The 22,271-nt window shown below is 37.1% G+C and overlaps 1 protein-coding gene across 4 annotated transcripts in view; it reads left to right on the forward strand.

The window, feature by feature from the left end:
- VPS13A (vacuolar protein sorting 13 homolog A) overlaps positions 1-22,271 on the forward strand; it is a 271,791-nt gene that overhangs the window by 57,830 nt on the left and 191,690 nt on the right. For all 4 annotated transcript variants that reach the window (XM_068974525.1, XM_068974527.1, XM_068974528.1 and 1 more), the window contains exons 10-17: positions 2,585-2,642; positions 9,423-9,550; positions 9,730-9,836; positions 11,347-11,518; positions 12,018-12,080; positions 13,330-13,459; positions 14,697-14,791; positions 15,149-15,291. In XM_068974525.1, the coding sequence (XP_068830626.1) occupies positions 2,585-2,642; positions 9,423-9,550; positions 9,730-9,836; positions 11,347-11,518; positions 12,018-12,080; positions 13,330-13,459; positions 14,697-14,791; positions 15,149-15,291 (896 nt within the window). The remainder of the gene's footprint in view (positions 1-2,584; positions 2,643-9,422; positions 9,551-9,729; positions 9,837-11,346; positions 11,519-12,017; positions 12,081-13,329; positions 13,460-14,696; positions 14,792-15,148; positions 15,292-22,271) is intronic.

Genomic DNA, 22,271 nt, shown 5'->3' on the forward strand with positions numbered 1-22,271 from the left:
ACTCTTGATGGATATTTATGTTGTTTCCATATCTTGGCTATTATAAATAATGCTGCAGTGAGCATGGAGTGCAGATATGCTTTCAAGTTAGTATGTTTATTTTCTTCTCAGAAGTGGAGCTGTTGGGTTATATGATAGTTCTGTTTTTAATTTTTTGAGGTCCTTCCATATTGTCCATAGGATCTGCACCAATTTGTGTCCCACCAACAGAGCAGAAGGGTTTTTTTCCCTCCACATTTTCACAAACATTTATGATTTTTTTGGTTTTTGATAATAGCTATTCTAACAAGCGTAGGGTGGTATTTCATTGTGGTTTTGGTTTACATTTCTCTAATGATTAGAAATGATGAGCATCTTTCCATATATCTGTTAGCCATCTGTATTTCTATTTTGAAATTTTTAATTGGGTTTGAGTTTTTTTGCTTTTGAGTTATATGGGTTCATTATATATTTCAGATATTAGCTCCTTATCAGATATAATATTTTCATATATTTTCTTTCATTCATAGGTTCCCTTTTCATGTATTTGATAGTTTTCTTTGCTATGAAAAAGCTGTTAATTTGATGTAGTCGGTTTGTTTATTTTTGCTTTTGTTGCTTTTGCTGCTTTTGCTGTCAAATCTAAAAACTCATTGCTAAAACTGATGTCGGGGAGCTTACCCACCTATTTTCTTATGGAGTTTTTATGGTTTCAAGCCTTATGTTCAAGTCTTTAATCCATTTTGAGTTATTTTCATTTACCATGTAAGGTAGTCAGATTTCATTCTTTCTCAAATAGCTGTCAAGTTTTCTCAAACTATTTATTGAAGAGACTGGCCTTTTCCCATTGTATGTTCTTGACTCCTTGGTCATAAGCTATAACTGACCATGTATGTTGTTGTTCATTTGCTAAGTTGAGTCTAACTCTTTGCAACCCCATGTACTGCAGCATGTCAGGCTTTCCTGCCTTTCAGTATATCCCAGGCTTTGCTCAAACTCACATCTGTTGAATTGGTGATGCCTTCCAACCATCTCATCCTCTCTCACTCACTCCTCCTCCTGCGCTCAATCTTTCCCAGCATCAGGATCTTTTCTAATGAGTCAGCTCGTCACATCAGGGGACCAAAGTATTGAAGCTTCAACTTCAGCATCAGTCCTTCCAATAAATATTCAGGGTTGATTTCCTTTAGGATTGACTAGTTTGATCTCCTTGCTGTCCAAGGGACGCTCAGAGTCTTTTCCAGCACCACAGTTAGAAACCATCAATTCTTTAGCTCTCAGCCTTCCTTATGGTCCACCTCTCACAACTGTACATTGTGTACAACTGGGAAAACCATAGCTTTGATTATATGGACCTTTGTTGGCAAAGTGAGGTCTCTGCTTTTTAATATGCTGTCTAGGTTTGTCATGACTTTTCTTCCAAGGAGCAAGCATCTTTTAATTTCATGGCTGCAGTCACCATATGCAGTGATTTTTGGACCATATGTGCATGGGTTTATTTCTGAGTTGTCTGTTCTAGTCTGTTGATCTGTGTGTGTGTCTGTGTGACAGATACTAATACTGTTAGCTTTGTAATATAGTTAGATATCAGGGAAGATGACAACTCCAGCTTTGTTCTTTCTCAGGATTGCTTTGGCTATTTGAAGCAATTTGGCTATTTGGGTTCTTTTGTGGTTCCATATGAATTTTAATTGTGTTTTTTCTATTTCTGTGAGAAATGCTGTTGGTATTTTGATGGAGATTGCAACATATCTGCAGATTGCTTTAGGTAATATGAATCTTTTAACAATATTACTTATTCTAATTCATGAGCATGGAATATCTTTCCATTAGTTAGTGTCCTTTTTATTTTTGTTGCTCAGTGCCTTATCGTTTTCAGGGTATAAGCCTTTTACCTCCATGGTGAAGTGTATTCTTACATTGTAATGCGATTGTAAATGGGATTGTTATTTTTCCTTTCTGATAGTTTGTTATTAGTGTACAGAAATACCACAGATTTCTGTATATTGATTTTTCTATCCTGCAACTTTAACTCATTTATTATTAGTTTTAGCAGTTTTTGGTGAGACTTCAGGGTTTTCTATATATTATGTCATCTGCAAATAGTGAAAGTTTTACTTCTTCCTTTCCAACTTGTATGCTTTATTTCTTTTTCTTACCTAATTTCTCTGGGTAGGACTTCTAATACTGTGTCAAATAAAAGTGCTGAAAGTGAGCGTCTTTGTCTTGTTCCTGATCTTAGAAGATAAGCCTTCAGCTTTTCACCCTTGAGTATGATGATAGTTGTGGGCTTATCGTCTATGACCTTCATTATATTGAGATATGTTACTTTTGTACCCACTTTGTTTTGTCTTAAAGAGATGGTGAATTTTATGGCATTTTGTGTATGTGCTTGTATACAAATATATATAAATACATTCCTATCTTAGTAATTTCTAGAGCCTTCTTACATAATAGTAGTTTGATGAAATAGTGTTTAGTCACTTTAATATTTTCTTAGCTATACTCTCCTAAGTTTGAGTTACTTTTTAAAACTGTTTTTAAACATTTTTGCATATACTAGTATTAGCATGAATATAAGTAATATCAATTTGACTTTTAATAGAGCAGACTGAGGAGTGGCATTGTTGATGAAAATATTGTTCCAGAAGGTTATGATTTTGGTAAGTAAATTTCATAAGATAAATGTACAATTAAAGTAATCAGTATAAATTTGAAATGAATATTGTTGATGTCACTGTGGTATTTCATGTTAATTTTCTCATAAAATTAAATGTATTTCTAATATATACACAAAAGCAAAATACTTTGCTGTATCATGTGTGTTGATGATTCTCAAATCTATCAGTTTAATTTTGAGTTATTTCTCTTTTACCCTACTGTCAATTCTGGCTGTTTCATTCAGAGTCTGATGAAGAGACAGGAAGCACATAGTAATTTGAGAAGGGAAAGTATTTATGAAGAATTACTGAATATAAGAGGGGATTAGAGTAACAAGGGATTGGCTGACAAAGTGTAAAGAGAACGCTAAGGAATGCAAGAATAGTATAGGGTTGGCCAACACATTGGTTTGAATTTTTCTGTAGCATCTTACAGAAAGATCTGAGTGAACTTTTTGACCATCCCAATAGCTAGAAGAAACAGCCTTTACCCTAGGACTTAGGTGGAGTGCCCAAAGAAGTGCGTCTCCTTTAACACTGAGATCTAGAACTTGTTGGAGAGGGGATCGCTGTGGGTCACTGACTGGCAGGAAAGTCCCTGATGCCCTATGGGTAAAACTTGTAAATTACCCTGAAGGAATTTTTGGGAAATTGACCCACTAGGAGGTCTTGTGGAGAGTTGTCTCCAGAAGGCACTCCATTCTAAAATCTCCTGAGCAATGTGTTGAGAGAATTTGCTGGCTCTTGGGTGGTGCTGTGTGCTGCAGGAGTCTAGTGCTGAAGATATCTGTTTTGCTGCAGGACCTGGACACTGGAGAAGCGGTTTTCTTTAAGAGCTGTGTATAGGAGAACCATGGCACAGCAAGAGTCGGCTGAATGGGCACAGTAGTACCACAAATCAAAACTCCTTCCCCCCTGCAGTATCTCGCCCATGTCCTCGTGGTTCATTTGAGTCGCACAGTTGTGTCCGACTCTGCGACCCCATGAACTGCAGCACGCCAGGCCTCCCTGTCCATCACCAACTCCCAGAGTTCACCCAAACTCGTGTCCATCGAGTTGGTGATGCCATCCAGACATCTCATCCTCTGTCATCCCCTTCTTCTCCTGCCCCCAATCCCTCCCAGCATCAGGGTCTTTTCCAATGAGTCAACTCTTCACATGAGGTGGCCAAAGTATTGGAGTTTCAGCTTTAGCATCAATCCTTCCAAAGAACACCCAGGACTGGTCTCCTTTAGATGGACTGGTTGGATCTCCTTGCAGTCCAAGGAACTCTCAAGAGTCTTCTCCAACACCACAGTTCAAAAGCATCACTTCTTCAGCGCTCAGCCTTCTTCACAGTCCAACTCTCCCATCCACACATGACCACTGGAAAAACCATAGCCTTGACTAGATGGACCTTTGTTGGCAAAGTAATGTCTCTGCTTTTGAATATGCTATCTAGGTTGGTCATAACTTTTCTTCCAAGGAGTGAGCGTCTTTTAATTTCATGGATGCAATCACCATCTGCAGTGATTTTGGAGCCCCCCCAAATAAAGTCTGACACTTTCCACTGTTTCCCCACCTATTTGCCATGAAGTGATGGGACCAGATGCCATGATCTTCGTTTTCTGAATGTTGAGCTTTAAGCCAACTTTTTCACTCTCCTCTTTCACTTTCATCAAGAGGCTTTTTAGTTCCTCTTCACTTTCTGCCATAAGGGTGGTGTCATCTGCATATCTGAGATTATTGATATTTCTCCCGGCAATCTGATTCCAGCTTGTGCTTCATCCACCCCAGCATTTCTCATGATGTACTCTGCATAGAAGTTAAATAAGCAGGGTGACAATATACAGCCTTGATGTACTCCTTTTCTGATTTGGAACCAGTCTGTTGTTCCATGTCCAGTTCTAACTGTTGCTTCCTGACCTGCATACAGATTTCTCAAGAGGCCGGTCAGGTGGTCTGGTATTCCCTTTTCTTTCTGAATTTTGCACAGTTTATTGTGATCTACACAGTCAAAGGCTTTGGCATAGTCAATAAAGCAGAAATAGAGATTTTTCTGGAACTCTCTTGCTTTTTCCATGATCCAGCGGATGTTGGCAATTTGATCTCTGGTTCCTCTGCCTTTTCTCAAACCAGCTTGAACATCAGGAAGTTCATGGTTCACGTATTGCTGAAGCCTGGCTTGGAGAATTTTGAGCATTACTTTACTAGCATGTGAGATGAGTGCAATTGTGCAGTAGTTTGAGCGTTCTTTGGCATTGCCTTTCTTTGGAATTGGAATGAAAACTGACCTTTTCCAGTCCTGTGACCACTGCTGAGTTTTCCAAATTTGCTGGCATCTTGAGTGCGGCACTTTCACAGCATCATCTTTTAGGATTCAAAATAGCTCAACTGGAATTCCATCACCTCCACTAGCTTTGTTTGTAGTGATGCTTTTTAAGGCCCACTTGACTTCACATTCCAGGATGTCTGGCTCTAGGTGAGTGATCACACCATCGTGATTATCTGGGTTCTCTACTGACAAGCATTAATGTTATGCTGACTGGTAAAGAAAAAAAATATTTAAAGGACTGGCTAACAAAAAGTAAAGCAAATTCTAAAGAATGAGCCTGGAAGTCTGGGGTTCAGAGCAGGTAGGGAAGGGTAATCTGGAGGTTATAGCAATAAATTGATAAGTGACACACTGGAGGGGAAAGGATGAATGAAAGATTTCTTTTTTTTTTTAGTTTTGTTTTTTATATAATGGGAAAGATAGTAGCTTGTTAATAGCTTGTTAATAGGCTAAGATTGGGATGATCCTTAGAACATGGAAAGTAAGAGAGTGAAGTGTGATTATTTATGTGTTGATGTGAGTGAAAGAAGGTAGAATTGTGGTTTGCCACAGAGAGGAGCATGGTCAGTTTGTTTATACGATAGATTTCAGTTATAAGAGAGAAGTCCTGATGTTGGGTGCACAAATATATATGATTGGAGTTAATGGGATTTATTTTTTCTTCTGAACTCTTTCTTTTTTTTTTAAATTCAGTCATTAGAGGTTTTTGGAGGGAGGAGGGACTATGAAATCTCCATGTAGGTGACTGAGAGAATGCTGGCAAGAGCAGTGTTAGCAGAGTGTGGTTCAGATTAGCAGCGTTAGTATCACTTGGAACCATGTTAGAAATATAAATTCTTGGGCCCATTCCAGACATGCTTAATCAGAGCCTCTGAGGGTGAGGCTCAGCAGTCTGTCTTCAACAAGCTGTCCTGGTGATTCTGAGGAGTGCTACAGTTTGAGAACCACTGGGCCAGAGTAGGGGTTGGCTAACTTTCTTTTTGCAAAGGGCCATGTAGTAGACATACATTTTACATGTCATAAATATATAGTTTGTCACGTGTTTTTCTGTTTCTTTCAAACAATACTTTAAAAGTGTAAAAATTATTTTTAGCTCAGCTGCTAAACAGGCTGTGGTATGGATTTGGCATATCCTTGGACTGAAAGAATGTTGTGTGATCAGTCAGACACATTAAGTGTCTACTTGAGATAATGTGAAGTCAAGTGGGCCTTAGAAAGCATCACTATGAACAAAGCTAGTGGAGGTGATAGAATTCCAGTTGAGCTCTTTCAAATTGAGAAAGATGATGCTGTGAAAGTGCTGCACTCAAGATGCCAGCAAATTTGGAAAACTCAGCAGTGGCCACAGGACTGGAAAAGGTCAGTTTTCATTCCAATTCCAAAGAAAGGCAATGCCAAAGAATGCTCAAACTACTGCACAATTGCACTCATCTCACATGCTAGTAAAGTAATGCTCAAAATTCTCCAAGCCAGGCTTCAGCAATACATGAACCATGAACTTCCTGATGTTCAAGCTGGTTTGAGAAAAGGCAGAGGAACCAGAGATCAAATTGCCAACATCTGCTGGATCATGGAAAAAGCAAGAGAGTTCCAGAAAAATCTCTATTTCTGCTTTATTGACTATGCCAAAGCCTTTGACTGTGTAGATCACAATAAACTGTGCAAAATTCAGAAAGAAAAGGGAATACCAGACCACTGACCGGCCTCTTGAGAAATCTGTATGCAGGTCAGGAAGCAACAGTTAGAACTGGACATGGAACAACAGACTGGTTCCAAATAGGAAAAGGAGTACGTCAAGGCTGTATATTGTCACCCTGCTTATTTAACTTCTATGCAGAGTACATCATGAGAAATGCTGGGCTGGAAGAAACACAAGCTGGAATCAAGATTGCTGGGAGAAATATCAATAACCTCAGATATGTAGATGACACCACCCTTACGGCAGAAAGTGAAGAAAAACTAAAAAGCCTCTTGATGAAAGTGAAAGAGGAGAGTGAAAAAGTTGGCTTAAAGCTCAACATTCAGAAAACGAAGATCATGGCATCTGGTCCCATCACTTCATGGGAAATAGATGGGCAAACAGTGGAAACAGTGTCAGACTTTATTTTTTGGGGCTCCAAGATCACTGCAGATGGTGACTGCAGCCATGAATTAAAAGACGCTCACTCCTTGGAAGAAAAGTTATGACCAACCTAGATAGCGTATTCAAAAGCAGAAACATTACTTTGCCAACAAAGGTCCATCTAGTCAAGGCTATGGTTTTTCCAGTGGTCATGTGTGGATGGGAGAGTTGGACTGTGAAGAAGGCTGAGCGCCGAAGAAGTGATGCTTTTGAACTGTGGTGTTGGAGAAGACTCTTGAGAGTCCCTTGGACTGCAAGGAGATCCAATCCAGCCCTGGGATTTCTTTGGAAGGAATGCTGCTGAAGCTGAAATTCCAGTAGTTTGGCCACCTCATGCAAAGAGTTGACTCATTGGAAAAGACTCTGATGCTGGGAGGGATTGGGGGCAGGAGGAGAAGGGGACGACCGAGGATGAGATGGGTGGGTGGCGTCACTGACTCGATGGACATGAGTCTGAGTGAAGTCCGGGAGTGGTGATGGACAGGGAGGCCTGGCATGTTGGACACAACTGAGCGACTGAACTGAACTGAGATTTATGACATTAATGTGAGACCAATCAGTTTGATTTTGTTTTTTTCTCAGTCACACAATGGTAGTTCCCTTAAGCCTTGATGGTTTGGTATTGGATTACTAGACGTGGTATTAGTAGTTTGGATGTTTGAAACTGACTTTATTGAGAGGTTGAGGATACTGGAGTGATTAAGTGTAGTGGGTGAGGTGAGCACAAAAGAATTTAAGGAACTGAGAGAGTATGGTACTGGAACAATCACTTGTATATTTAAATCACTCAGAAATTCTAGTTGTCAGGAGCCAGTCTGAGAAAGATGGGAGAGAGTGTAGCTCAGGGATGGATTATTACAACCAGAGAGGGTATAGTGGGTGGTATAGTTTTCTATGTAACAAAACTAAAGCTGGGGGAGAATAGGTTTACTTTTCAAATACTGATACTATTGCTTTAACATATACTTTTTTAAGCTTTCTATTTTAATATTCTTCTACTTAGGTGCATGGAAATTTTTCTCATTTGTAACTGTATAGTATTCTGTTGTATAGATGTGAAAGTGAAAGTGAAGTCACTCAGTCGGATCTGACTCTGGCCCCATGGACTGTAGCCTACCAGGCTCCTCAGTCCATGGAATTTTCCAGGCAAGAGTACTGGAGTGGGTTGCCATTTCGTTCTCCAGGGGATCTTCCCAACCCAGGGATCGAATCCAGGTCTCCCGCATTGCAGGCAGATTCTTTATCATCTGAGCCACCAGTTGTATAGATGTACCATAGCAAATTTAACTGGTCTCCTATTGATTAATATGTTTTTGTTCAATTCAAATTAAAGGTATTTTTAAATTCAGTGCTGTGCTTTAGGGATGGTTAAAACAAGAGGAATATATTATTTTTATACACACATTAACTTATAATTTAGTAGTTGATCTTTTTCTAGATTCTGCTATTACTAGTGTCCCTCTGCATTATTCTTACACTTTTTGGTGCTAAATGTAAAGGATTAAAAGAAATCTTAAATTATGGATTGAGCCAAGAATGTTATCCTGGACAAATTCTCATCTTCTCTCTTCTCATCTTTCAAGTTAAAAGTGGGGAACAGATGGATACAGAGACAGTGGCCTGAAATCCAGGAATTACAGTTACATAATGAAAGTCAGAGAAGGCGATGGCAGCCTACTCCAGTACTCTCGCCTGGAAAATCCCATGGACAGAGGAGCCTGGTGGGCTGCAGTCCATGGGATCACTAAGAGTCCAACACGACTGAGCGACTTCAGTTTCACTTTTCCCTTTCATGCGTTGGAGAAGGAAATGGCAACCCACTCCAGTGTTCTTGCCTGGAGAATCCCAGGGACAGGGGAGCCTGATGGGCTGCCATCTATGGGGTCACACAGAGTCGGACACAACTGAAGCGACTTAGCAGCAGCAGCAGTGAAAGTCAGTGGTTAAATAAAATATTTTTCCCCTTAGCATTTCTGATGTGCATTCATTCCTTGAAGCTATACTTTCATTAGAACTGTCTTGTTGGACTGTTTTGCCTTTTAGAGGGTGTTCCTGCTTCTTAGGGTTATTATTATTATTATTTTTTTTTGAGGAGGAGTTCAGTTAGCTTGCAAACACAATTGTACTTATTGTACTTGCAAAAGCAATATGGGTTATAGATAAAGGTAAAAGACTCCTTAAGACTAAGTGATAATTCATCTGATCAAGTTATAGCAGTATGGAAATCTGGAAACTGGAAAGGGTATAGAAGAAATGAAAATGAGCATTTTCAGCTTGATTCCTCTTTCACTTTGTGACTTGGGTAAAGAACTCAATATAATTTTTAAAAATTTGTGTTATTTTTCAGTATTTCGCCCCATATCTGCTAATGCCAAACTTCAGATGAATCGCAGATCGGATTTTGACTTTTCTGCCCCCAAAATAGACCTGGATGTTGAGTTACATGACATAACAATTGAACTTAATAAACCACAGGTGATTTTTTAAAATGAAATTTTAAATTGTAGGTTATAGTTTGATAAAAGCAGAGCTAAGATTTTAAATGTTAAGATTCATAATGGTATATAATAAACATTACCTTAAATAAGTTAGTAATTTTATTTTTATCTTTGACAATTAAAAAATCTTAAAGATTTAATTTTTTCATTCTTCAGTATTTCAGTTTTATGGAACTTCTTGAATCGGTTGATATGATGACGCAAAATCTGCCATACAGGAAATTCAAACCTGATGTACCTCTTCGTTACCATGCCAAAGAATGGTAATATGCTTTAAATTTTTAAAATTGAAGTATCATACCATAATGATTGGATATTTGTACATACTGAGAAAGGATCACCACAATAAGTCATTAACGTCCAATACTACACATAGTTAGCAAAGTATTTTTCTTGTTATAAGGACTTTTAATATCTGCTCTCTTAGCAACTTTCAAATATGCCATACAGTATTATTAGCTGTAGTCAACATGCTGTACATTATATGCCCATAACTTATTTATATTATAACTGGAAGTTTTTTGGACCCGCTTCACCCATTTTGCCCATCCCCCACCCACTCCTTTTGTCTCTCACCAGTCTATTCTCTATCTATGAGCTCATTAAAAAAAAAACAACTTTATATAAGTGAATGTACAGGAGTTGTCTTTCTCTCACTTATTTCGCTTAGCATAATGCCCATCATTGTTCATTCATGTTGTAACAAATGCCAAGATTTTATTTCCATTTTTATGGCTAAATAACATTTGTGTGTGTGTGTGTGTGTGTTTGTATGTATATACTTTATCCTTTCGTCCATCTATGGACAGTTGGTTGTTTCCATATCTTTGCTCTTGTAAACAGTGCTGCAGTGAACATGCGGTTGCGTATATCTTTTTGAGTTAGTGTTTTCATTTTCTTCACATAAATACCCAGAAGTGCAATTGCTCAGTGAAATTTTTTTTTAGCACATTATTTATTGCCCAGGGAATTTTTGCAGATACTAATGTTTGTGGCATTAATATGTCTACAGTTGTATTAAAAAATGACAGCATAAAAGTGAATTTCTTAACTTTTAAGAATTTTAAGATACTCTCTTTAAAGGCTGATACAAGCTATATTATGATACTTGGCCTGAAGCACTTTAGTGGCTTTTGCTTATTACACTAGTAAAATTGACTTAATTATTATTAATCCTTTATTATTATAAAGGATTCTTTATAATGAATTTACAACTGGAAATACTAGCATTCCGTTCATTTACTGTATTTTTGGAATTACTGAAAAAACATATCCCAGTTTCTTTTTCAACCATGTCTTTTTTTAGTTTTCAAACTTTGATATCAGAGCACTCTACCTGTTATAAATCTGAAAAAGTTATGGGAGTCTGTAAAGTGCAACCCTTTTTTAAAATTCAGAAGTAGTCTTATTTTTTTAGTTATTAAGGTCTTAACCTAGTTTTTCAAAGTTGCAGTTACTTTTTCAATTGACTATTTTAATTACTATTCAGGTGGCTAAAGGGCTAGTTGCCAATTAATTCTTTAATAGTTTTTTGGTAGAACTGTGTTATAACAAAATTCTGTAATTTTGCTTATTTTCATTTAGGAAAAAGATAAGACTAAATATTATGTTCTTAATTGCTAATAGGGTTGGTGAGAAGCAAGTGCTAGATAATATTTTCACAGTCTCTGTATTATGTATGTTGTTAGAACAGAAGTGATGTCAGTTATATTTCATACTGTTGGTTTGAGGGTGTTTTTAAGGGGAGAGTTTTTGTTTTTATTTTTTAACTAGGTGGGCTTATGCTATACGTGGCATTCTTGAAGTAAACATTCGCCCCTACTTACGGATGTGGTCCTGGAAGCATATTAGAGAACATAGGCAAAAAATGAAGCAATATAAAGAACTGTATAAAAAAAAGCTAACAAGTAAGAAGCCATCTGGTGAACTTCTCAACTCTTTGGAGGTTAGTATTATAAAAATTTATTGAATATTTTGTAATACTTAAGTCCTCAGTCTTTAGTGATTAACACTTCCTACCTATTTGTTCTAATTTTGATTGGTCATTCTCTGTCTCTTTTACTTAGACTTTTTCATACTCCTTAACTTCAGTTGGATGATAAAAACTCTGGTGATCATTTGGAATTTGAGATTCTTCTCAATCTGGAGAGATTTGGTTTTATGAAAACAGTAACTTGAAGCCTCACATTATTATGACATTTATAAACTTCAGAATCCTAGAAAGTATTTGCTACATTGATTCCAGTCTTCTCCATGTTGGTTTCAAAGCCAAATTTCCAAGCTGACATACACAAGCATTGCTTCTCAGAATTTAAGAGAAATATCATATTGATGGATGACTTGTTTTCAATTTCCTATATTTTCTTTAGTGTAGCAGTTTGATAGAGCATATATGAAAATTGTCTATATAAAGTTATGTAAACACATTTTATTTATATTTTTAGGAGTTGGAAAAGACTTTGGATGTATTTAATATAACTATAGTAAGACAACAGGCCGAAGTTGAGGTAATTCCAGATTGTCTTTCAATTAGTAAAATAAATCTATAATTTATATAGAATTTATTGGTATTGTGCTGTATTATACTATTTCCTAAAAGGGGTTCAAATTTGCTTATTTGTATTATAAGAATAATGGCAGAAAGTGGAGAGGAACTAAAGAACTTCTTGATGAGGGTGAAAGAGAGTGAAAAAGCTGGCTTGAAAGTCAGCATTCAAAAGACTAAAACCATGGCATCCAGTCCCATCACTTCATGGCATATAGACAGGGAAAAAGTGGAAACTGTGGCAAATTTTATTTTCTTTGGCTCCAAAATCACCAGTGATGTTGACTGCAGCTACAAAATTAAAAGACACTTGCACTTTGGAAGAAAAGCTATGACAAACCTAGACAGCGTATTAAAAACCAGAGACATTAAGTTCTGCTGACAAATGTTCATATAGTCAGAGCTATGGTTTTCCCAGTAGTCATGTATGGATGTGAGAGTTGGACCGTAAAGAAGACTGAGCACCAGATAATTGATGCTTTCACAATGTGGTGCTGGAAAAGACTCTTGAAAGAGTCCTTTGGAGAGCAAGGAGCTCAAACCAGTCAATCCTAAAGGAAATCAACCCTGAATATTCATTGGAAGGACTGATGCTAAAACTCCAATATTTTGGCCACCTGATGTGGAGAGCCAACTCATTGGAAAACACCCTGATTGATGCTGGGAAAGACAGAGCTGGAGGAGAAAGGGGGCGAGAAAGGATGAGATGTTTGGATGGCATCACTGACTTAGTGAACAAGAATTTGAGCAAACTCTAGAATATAGTGAAGGACAGACAGGGAAGGCTGGCACGCTGCAGTCTGTGGGGTCACAGAGTCGGACATGACTTAGTGTCTGAACAAAAACACCATATTACAAGAATATCTGATGTATTCTTTTGCCACATCTATTTAAACCATCTATTTGCAACATCTATTCAAGACAGTTTCAATGGGGGAAAAAATTCTTTCTCAGTGATTGGGCTTAAAGGTGAAAAGCCAATTCCCGCCCCCAACACCCGCCATTATTATTGCTTATAAGACCATGTGCTAAGTACCAGATAATTCTAAATTCTGATATTTGGCCAATGTTACAGTTACTATATTTTATTGTCAGTATGATTGTTGTTTATACTTATCCACTAAAGCAGATAAGTTTTGGAAATATCCTGTTTCTTTGAATTGCTAAATAAAGGATAATTTGTCATTTATTTGAAAATTAATTTATTTTAGGTAAAGAAAGCTGGATACAGGATTTTCAGAGAAGGAGCAGAAGAGTCAGAGGGTAATAAAGGATGGTTTAGCTGGATGTGGAATTGGTCAGAATCGCACAGTAAACAACAACTAGATATTAAACCTGGAAGTACGTTCATTTCATTTTACAGTAGTGCAGTTAATCATCAAGCTGTGGTAGTGTAGCTAACCATCAGGGCTTCCTTGGTGACTCAGAGGTTAAAGGGTTTGCGTGGAATGCGGGAGACCCAGGTTTGATCCCTGGGTCCGGAAGATCCCCTGGAGAAGGAAATGGCAAACCACTCCAGTACTCTTGCCTGGAGAATCCCATGGAGGGAGAATCCCATGGAGGGAGGAGCCAAGTGTTCTCTTTCGTTAAGTAGACATTGAAAGTATATATACATGTGATAAGTAATTCTTACTATAAGTAAAATTACTAATAAAATTTTAAATGTATGTCAAAAATCAAAAAATTTTTAATATCTTACTAATGCTTTCAGAAGAGCATTATGTCTAGAAGACTTAGTAACTGTGTATAGCACAGTTATCAATAAAAGTTTCAAAAGAGTATGCTCCTGCTGCTGCTAAGTTGCTTCAGTCGTGTCCGACTCTGTGTGACCCCATAGATGGCAGCCCACCAGGCTCCCCTGTCCCTGGGATTCTCCAGGCGAGAACACTGGAGTGGGTTGCCATTTCCTTCTCCAATGCATGAAAGGGAAAAGTGAAACTGAAGTCACTCAGTCGTGTTGGACTCTTAGTGATCCCATGGACTGCAGCCCACCAGGCTCCTCCGTCCATGGGATTTTCCAGGCAAGAGTACTGGAGTGGGGTGCCATTGCCTTCTCCAGGTCAAAAGAGTATAAACCACTGTAAATTTTCATTGAAATTATTTCCTGGAAAGATTTTTACTTCCCAACCAAATGCTTAACATCATAACTTTGGAGGCTTAGGGGCTTAGGTTTATATCCTGGATATATCATTTATTAGCAATATGACCCTGGCAAATTTAAGCTCTCTAAAACTCAATTTTACCGACTTTAAAATGGGTAGGCATGATATTAATACTTCATATTTTGTATGCTACTTATGTTGACTAGCATAATGCCATTAAGTACCTAATACGGGTAGCTATTTTGTGTGCTTAATACAAACATTTAGAAATTTATATTGCTAAATTAATATATTTAGTCATTTATATTTTTTAAAAAAAACCTAAAATTGCCAATGCCATCTTGGCATTCGTGAATATAATTTCTTAAAGGTATTATAGAAAAGAGTAAAATTTACATTATTAAAAGCAGCTAAATTTGGATTTGGTTTTATCTTGTTACCAGTTAATAACATAAAACATTCTTTATGATTTGTAGGTCTTGAAGAAATATTGACACCTAAAGAAAAAAGTTTGCTGTATGAAGCAATTGGCTATAGTGAAACAGCAGTCGATCCAACCTTACCAAAAACAGTAAAAATGTTTTGTTGCCTTATACCTGAGTATTTATTGATAGATTTGCCTAATTTTAATCCTTTCAGAAATACATGTTACTGACTTGTTCTGTGATCTTACTTTGAGTCTGTAAATATTGCATTTATTTGAGTTTCCACAGTAGGAATACAATTGTTAGTGTTATGTGGCTGTAAAAAATTTTTTATGTTATGTTTAATTTTAGTTTATGTTTTGTTTTAGTATTATGTGGTGGTCCTTAAATATGTAAAGGTTGTTTTTGATGTATTTTTCTGATTTTTGGAAAGAGTAAATTGTATAAATAGGAGTATTATAGATATATAATTTTTTTTCATTTTCTTCCTCTTTATATTCTAGTTTGAAGCAATGAAGTTTTTTGTTCACTTGAAAAGTATGTCTATCATTCTAAGAGAACAACAACAAAAACCTGAACTGCTAGATATTGTAGTGGAAGAATTTAGTACTTTGATTGTGCAAAGACCAGGAGCACAAGCAGTTAAGTAAGTATTAATTTATTTTCTTTTATCTGTAAGAAAAAAAATCATTGTAAGGCTGAAATGTAGATTAGAGTCATATGGTATTTTTTAAAGAATACTTTGGTTTAATTTATTCTTTTGTATTTTTAGGAACTTGGTGTTTTTCATTAATATATATATTTTGTGATTATTAAAATAGCACATCTTTAATAGAAAACTTTATGCAGAGGAAATATGAAGGACATTAAAGAATAATACAAAAATGTCAGCAATCACACTATTCAAGAAGAAATAGCATTACCAATTTTGTTTTTATCTACGAATGTCTTTATTTTACCTCCTGTTTTAAAATTGCTTTATTGAGTTATAATTCATGTACCATACAATTCATCCATTAAATTGTATAATTTACTTTTTGTCACACTGTAATGAATATAAAATTCACATTGGTTTATTCAGCATTGTACAATAATTATCATTACCTAATTTCAGAACATTTTAACACCCCAAAAAGGAAATGCTAATACCCATTAGCAGTCATTCCCCATTGCTCCTTCTTTCCAGTGTAAAACTGGTAAAAGCTAATTTACTTTCTGTTTCTAAGAATTTGTTTGTTTAGGGTATTTCATATTAATTGAATCATATAATACATGGTCTTTTCTGTCAAGCTTCTTTTACTTAGCATGATATTTTCAAGGTTCATCCATGGTATAGCATGAATTGGTACTTCCTCTTTTATTGCCTAATATTTCATTATATGAATGTACCACATTTTGTTTGCCTGTTCATCAGATGATGGATATTTGGTTTGTATCCACTTTTGGCTGTTATGAATAATGCTGCTGTGAATATTAACGAGCAATATTAACGAGCAACCCACTCCAGTGTTCTTGCCTGGAGAATCCCAGGGACGGGGCCGCCTGGTGGGCTGCCAACTATGGGGTCGCACAGAGTCGGACACGACTGAAGTGACCTAGCAGAATGAATGTAAAGTGGTGTCTCATTGTACTACTTTTGACTTGCACTTCCCTGATGGCTAATGATGTTGAGCATCTTTTCATGTGTATTGGCTGTTTCTGTATAGTTATTTTTAGAACTATTAAATTCTTTTGCCCATTTTTTCTCTTTTATTTTTTAAAAAATGTACATTGAAGTATAGTTGATTTACAATGTTGTGTTCATTTCTGCTGTACAGCAAAGTGACTCAGCTGTCAGTTCAGTTCAGTCGCTCAGTCATGTCTGACTCTTTGCGTCCCCATGAATCGCAGCACGCCAGGCCTCCCTGTCCATCACCAACTACATAATATATATATATATATTCTTTCTCATATTCTTTTCTATTGTGGTTTGTCATAGTATACTATATATAGTTACCTGTGCCATACAGTAGGGTCCTCTTTTTTATCCATTCTCTATGTAATAGTTTGCATCTACTAATCCTAAACTCCCAATCCACCTCTCCCCCTCAACAACTGCAAGTTTGAGTCTATTTCTGTTTCGTAGACAAGTTCGTCTGTGTCATATTTTAGATTCCACATGTGTGATATCATATGGTACTTGTCTTTTCCTGAGTTACCTCTTTTAGCATGATAATCTTTAGGTCCGTCCATGTTGACATCTGGCATATGATATTGTCTGTTTTTTATGTCTGAGTAGTATTCCATCATATTCCATCGTATATATGTACCACATCTTCTTTATCCAGTCATCTGTTTGATAGGTTGTTTCCATGTCTTGGCTGTTGTTAAGTAGTGTATTGAACATTGAGGTATGTGTATCTTTTCAAATTACAGCTTTTTCTGGATGTATGCCCAGGAGTGGGATTGCAGGATCATATGGCAACTCCACTTTTAGTTTTTTGAGGAATCTCCATCTTGTTTTCCATAGTGGCTGTCCAGTCTACATTCCCACCAACACTGTAGGAGGACTCTGTTTTCTCCACATACTTTTCAGCATTAGTTATTTGTAGATTTTCAGTGATGGCCACTCTGACCAGTGTGAGGTGGTAACTTATTGTAGTTTGGATTTGTGTTTCTCTAATAATTAGTGTTGTTACACATTGCTTCACGTGCTATTGGTCATCTGTATGTCTGTTTTTGGAGAAATGTCTATTTAGATCTTCTGCCCATTTTTTTTTTTTTAAATTTTTATTTTTACTTTATTTTACTTTACAATACTATACTGGTTTTGCCATACATTGACATGAATCTGCCACAGATGTACACGAGTTCCCAATCAATGTCTATTTAGATCTTCTGCCCATTTTTTGATTGGATTTTTATGTTCTTGGTATTACTGAGTTGTATTAGCTGTTGTATAGTTTGGAAATGAAGCCCTTGTCATTCACATCTTTGGAAATGTTTTCTCCTAGTCCTAGTTATCTTCTTGCTCTTTTATGGTTTCCTTTGCTGTACAAAAGCTTCTAAATTTGATTAGGTCCCATTTGTGTATTTTACTTTTATTTGTATTGCCTTGGGAGATTGACCTAAGAAAACATTGGTATGTTTTATATAAGAGAATGTTTTGCCTATATCTCTTCTAGGACTGTAATGGTGTCATATCTTATGTTTAAGTCTTTAAGTCACTTTGAGTTTATTTTTGTGCATGGTGTGGGAGTATGTTCTAACTTCATTGATTTACATGCCACTGTCCAACTTTCCCAATACCACTTGCCAAAGATGTTCCTTTTATTCTTTGTGGTCAGAATAGTTACTTGAGATAATTTCTTTACTCTTAAATTTGTTGAATCTTATTTTGTACCCTAGTATGTGGTCAGTCCTAGAGAATCTTCCACGTGCACTTGAAAAAAATGTGTCTTTGGATGTAAAGTCCTGAAAATATCAATTAAAAATCTAACTGTTCTATCATTTAGGATCTCTATTGCCTTATTGATTTCCTGTCTCAAAGATCTTTCCATTAATGTGAGTGGGGTGTTAAAATCTCCTACTATTACTGTATTCCCATCAATTTCTCCCTTTATGTCTGTTAGTATTTATGTGTTTGGGTGCTCCTGTGTTAGGTGCATGTATGTTGATGAGTGTAAAATCATCTTCTATTGATGCTTTTATCATTTTAGTATCCTTCTATGGCATTTGTTTTAAAGTTTATTTTGTCTAATAGAAGTATTGTGACCCCACTTTCTTGTCATTTTCATTGCATGGAATATCTTTTCCATCCTTTCACTTTTGATCTGTGTGGGTCTTTTGCCCTAAGGTAGGTCACTTGGAGGTAGCATATTGTAGGCTGTTTGTTTTATTCAATCTGCCACTCTTTTGTTGGAGCATTTAGGCCATTGACGTTTAAGGTAATTATTGATAGACATGTATTTATGTCATACTGTGTGGATCACAATAAACTGTGGAAAATTCTTCAAGAGATGGGAATACCAGACCACCTGACCTGCCTCTTGAGAAACCTATATGTGGGTCAGGAAGCAACAGTTAGAACTGGACATGGAACAACAGACTGGTTCCAAATCGGAAAAGGAGTACGTCAAGGCTGTATATTGTCACCCTGCTTATTTAACTTATATGCAGAGTACATCATGAGAAACGCTGGGCTGGAAGAAACACAAGCTAGAATCAATATTGCTAGGAGAAATCTCAATAACCTCAGATATACAGATGACACCACCCTTATGGCAGAAAACGAAGAGGAACTAAAAAGCCTCTTGATGAAAGTGAAAGAGGAGAGTGAAAAAGTAGGCTTAAAGTTCAGCATTCAGAAAACGAAGATCATGGCATCTGATCTCATCACTTCATGGGAAACAGTGGAAACAGTGGCTGACTTCATTTTTTGGGCTCCAAAATCACAGCAGATGGTGATTGTAGCCATGAAAAAAGATGCTTACTCCTTGGAAGGAAAGTTATGACCAACCTAAACAGCATATTAAAAAGCAGAGACATTCTTTTGTCAACAGAGGTCCCTCTACTCAAGGCTGTGGTTTTTCCAGTGACCATGTACGAATGTGAGAGTTGGGCTATAGAGAAAGCTGAGCGCCGAAGAATTGATGCTTTTGAACTATGGTGTTGGAGAAGACTCCTGAGAGTCCCTTGGACTGCAAGGAGATCCAACCAGTCCATCCTAAAGGAGACTGGTCCTAGGTGTTCATTGGAAGGACTGATGCTAAAACTGAACTCCAGAACTTTGGCCACCTCGTGTGAAGAGTTGACTCCTTGGAAAAGACCCTGATGCTGGGAAAGATTGAGGGCAGGAGGAGAAGGGAACAACACAGGATGAGATGGTTGGATGGCATCACCGACTCTATGGACATGGGTTTGGGTAGACTCTGGGAGTTGGTGATGGACAGGGAGGCCTGGTGTGCTGCAGTTCATGGGATCACAAAGAGTTGGACTCAACTGAGCAACTGAACTGAACTGAACTGAAACCTTGTTTCCTGTTGATGCTATATTTCTTCTTCTTTTGGCCACACCAGGTGACCTATGGGATCTTAGGTCCCTCACCACAGATCAAACCCCAGTCCTTGGCAGTACTGGAGAGTGCACAGTTCTAGCAATTGGACCACCAGGGAATCCTCCCATTTTTCTCTTTTGTGGTTTGATGATTTCCTTTTATGTTTATGTTTTCTTATTTTTGGTTTTAGTCAATCTGTTGGGTGCATTTGACTTGAGATTGCCTTGTTTTAAGTATGTTAACTGTTTCTTATATCTACTTGCTTTAGATTGATAGTCGTATATGTTAAGACACATTCTAAAAAAAGAAAAAAAAAAGAATCTATCTTTTCTTGCTCTTCTTCCCCACATTTTATGTTTTTGATTTTCTTTTTTTTTAAAAAACGTCTTTATGTTTATCCTTTTACTGTTCCATTGGGGTTATCATTGTTTTCATGAAATTGTTTTGTTTTTTTTTTTTTTTACATAAAAAATGCACTAGCTTATTTAAGTGATTTACTTTACAGTTGTGATTTTCTCTTTCCCCTACATTCTTATTTAGAAAAGATTTTCCATGTTTCTTTTAAGGTAGGTTTAGTGTTGTATTCTCTTTATTTTTTGCTCTTTATTTTTAAGAGAGAAATTCTTTTTCTCTCTTATTCTAACCTTGCTGGTCAGAGTATTCTAGTTTGCATATTTTTCCCTTTTGGGATTTTGAATGTATCTTGCCATTCCCTTCTGGCCAACAACATTTCTGTAGAAAAATCAGCTGATAGTCTTACGGGGATTCCCTTGTAGTTAACTTTTTGTTTTCCTCTTGCTACTTTTAGAATCCTCTCTTTAACTTTTGCCATTTTTTATTATAATACGTCTTGGTATAGTTCTGTTTGGGTGTATCTTGTTTGGGACTCTCTGTGCTTCCTGTACCTGGATTTTTGTTTTCTTCTTTATGTTTGGAAAGTTTTCAGCCCAATAATTTCTTCAAATACTTGTTCAATCCCCTTGTCTCTTTCTTCCCCTTCTGAAAACCCTATTATGTGTAGATTGCATATTATCCCAAAGGTCTCTTATATTTTAATTTTTTTTCATTTGGCTTTCACCTGATGTTCTGATTGGGTGATTTACGTTATTCTGTCTGCCAGATCGCTTATTCTTCTTAATTATTCATTTTGCTGTTCATTGCCTTTAGCTCATTGCCTTTAGCTGGGAAAGATTGAGGGCAGGAGGAGAAGGGGACAACAGAGGATGAGATGGCTGGCAGGCATCACCAACTCGATGGACATGAGTTCGAGTCAACTCCGGGAGCTGGTGATGGACAGAGAGGCCTGGTGTGCTGCAATTCATGGGGTTGCAAAGAGTTGGAAATGACTGAGCGACTGAACTGAACTGAATCCCTTTATGAGGGCTCTGCCCTAATGACCACCCAAAGGCCCTACATCTAAATAGCATCACATCAGGCATTAGAATTTCAGCAAATCAATTTTGAGGCCCTAGACATTCATAACGTAGCACCTTTTAGTCCTCTGGCTCCAGTGGGATGCACCTGAAATATGGCCCATTGTCCCTATAATTTCTGCTTTGCTAGGGAATGGGGATGATGGACAGTTAAGCAGAAATGCAATGGCTACCTTTCTGAAATTCAGCTGTCTTTTACTTAACTTTTCCCTGATTGCTCTGTTTTTTTTTTTTTAATTAAATTCCAGACTTGCAAAAAAGTTGATTTTAGGAGTTTTTGCTAGGTTAATGTTTATTTCAGTGGGAAAAACTGATTATTTGAGCACCATTTCCTGCCACTTTCAGTAACAGTACTTGTACATTAACTTTTTTTTGAAGCCTTCATTATTTTAGAGCAGTTTGAGGTTTACAACAAAATTGAGAGGGAGGTGTAGACATTTCTCATATAAATCTTGTTCCTGGTCATAAATACCGCCATATCAACTCTACTTAACAGAATGGCACATTTTTACTAAAACTGAACATACGCTGGCATAGTTACCCAAAGTCCATAGTTTACATCAGGATTCACTCTTGTTTTATATTCTGTGGTACGAACAAGTACGGAATGACAAGTATCTAGTATTACAGTATCACACATAGTATTTTCACTGTTCTAAAAATCCTATTTTGTGTATTTATTGCTTACCTACCCTCCCAACCACAGTTTTACTGTGTTCATAGTTTTGCCCTTTGTGGAATGTCCAATAGCTGAAATACAATGTGTAGTCTCTTCATATTGACTTCTTTCTCTTAGTGATATGCATTTACGCTTTCTGTATGTCTTCATGAGTTGATAACCCATGGTTATTTTTGTCTGGATGTACCACAGTTCATCCATTCACCTACTGAAGGACATCTTGATTGCATCTACATTTTGACAGTATGAATAAAAGTGCTATAAACAGCTGTGTACAGGTTTTCATCGCCTTTAGGTAAACAAGAAGGAGCTGATTGCTGGTTCACACTGGTAACAATGGGCTTCCCAGTTGGTACTAGTAAGGAACCCGCCTGCCAGTGCGGGAGACCCAGGATCAATCCCTGAGTTAGGGAGAGTCCCTGGAGGAGGGTCTGGCAATTTACTCCACTCCAGTACTCTTGCCTAGAGAATCCCATGGA

This window comes from Capricornis sumatraensis, chromosome 6, assembly GCF_032405125.1.
Source record: "Capricornis sumatraensis isolate serow.1 chromosome 6, serow.2, whole genome shotgun sequence".
Lineage (NCBI taxonomy): Eukaryota > Metazoa > Chordata > Mammalia > Artiodactyla > Bovidae > Capricornis > Capricornis sumatraensis.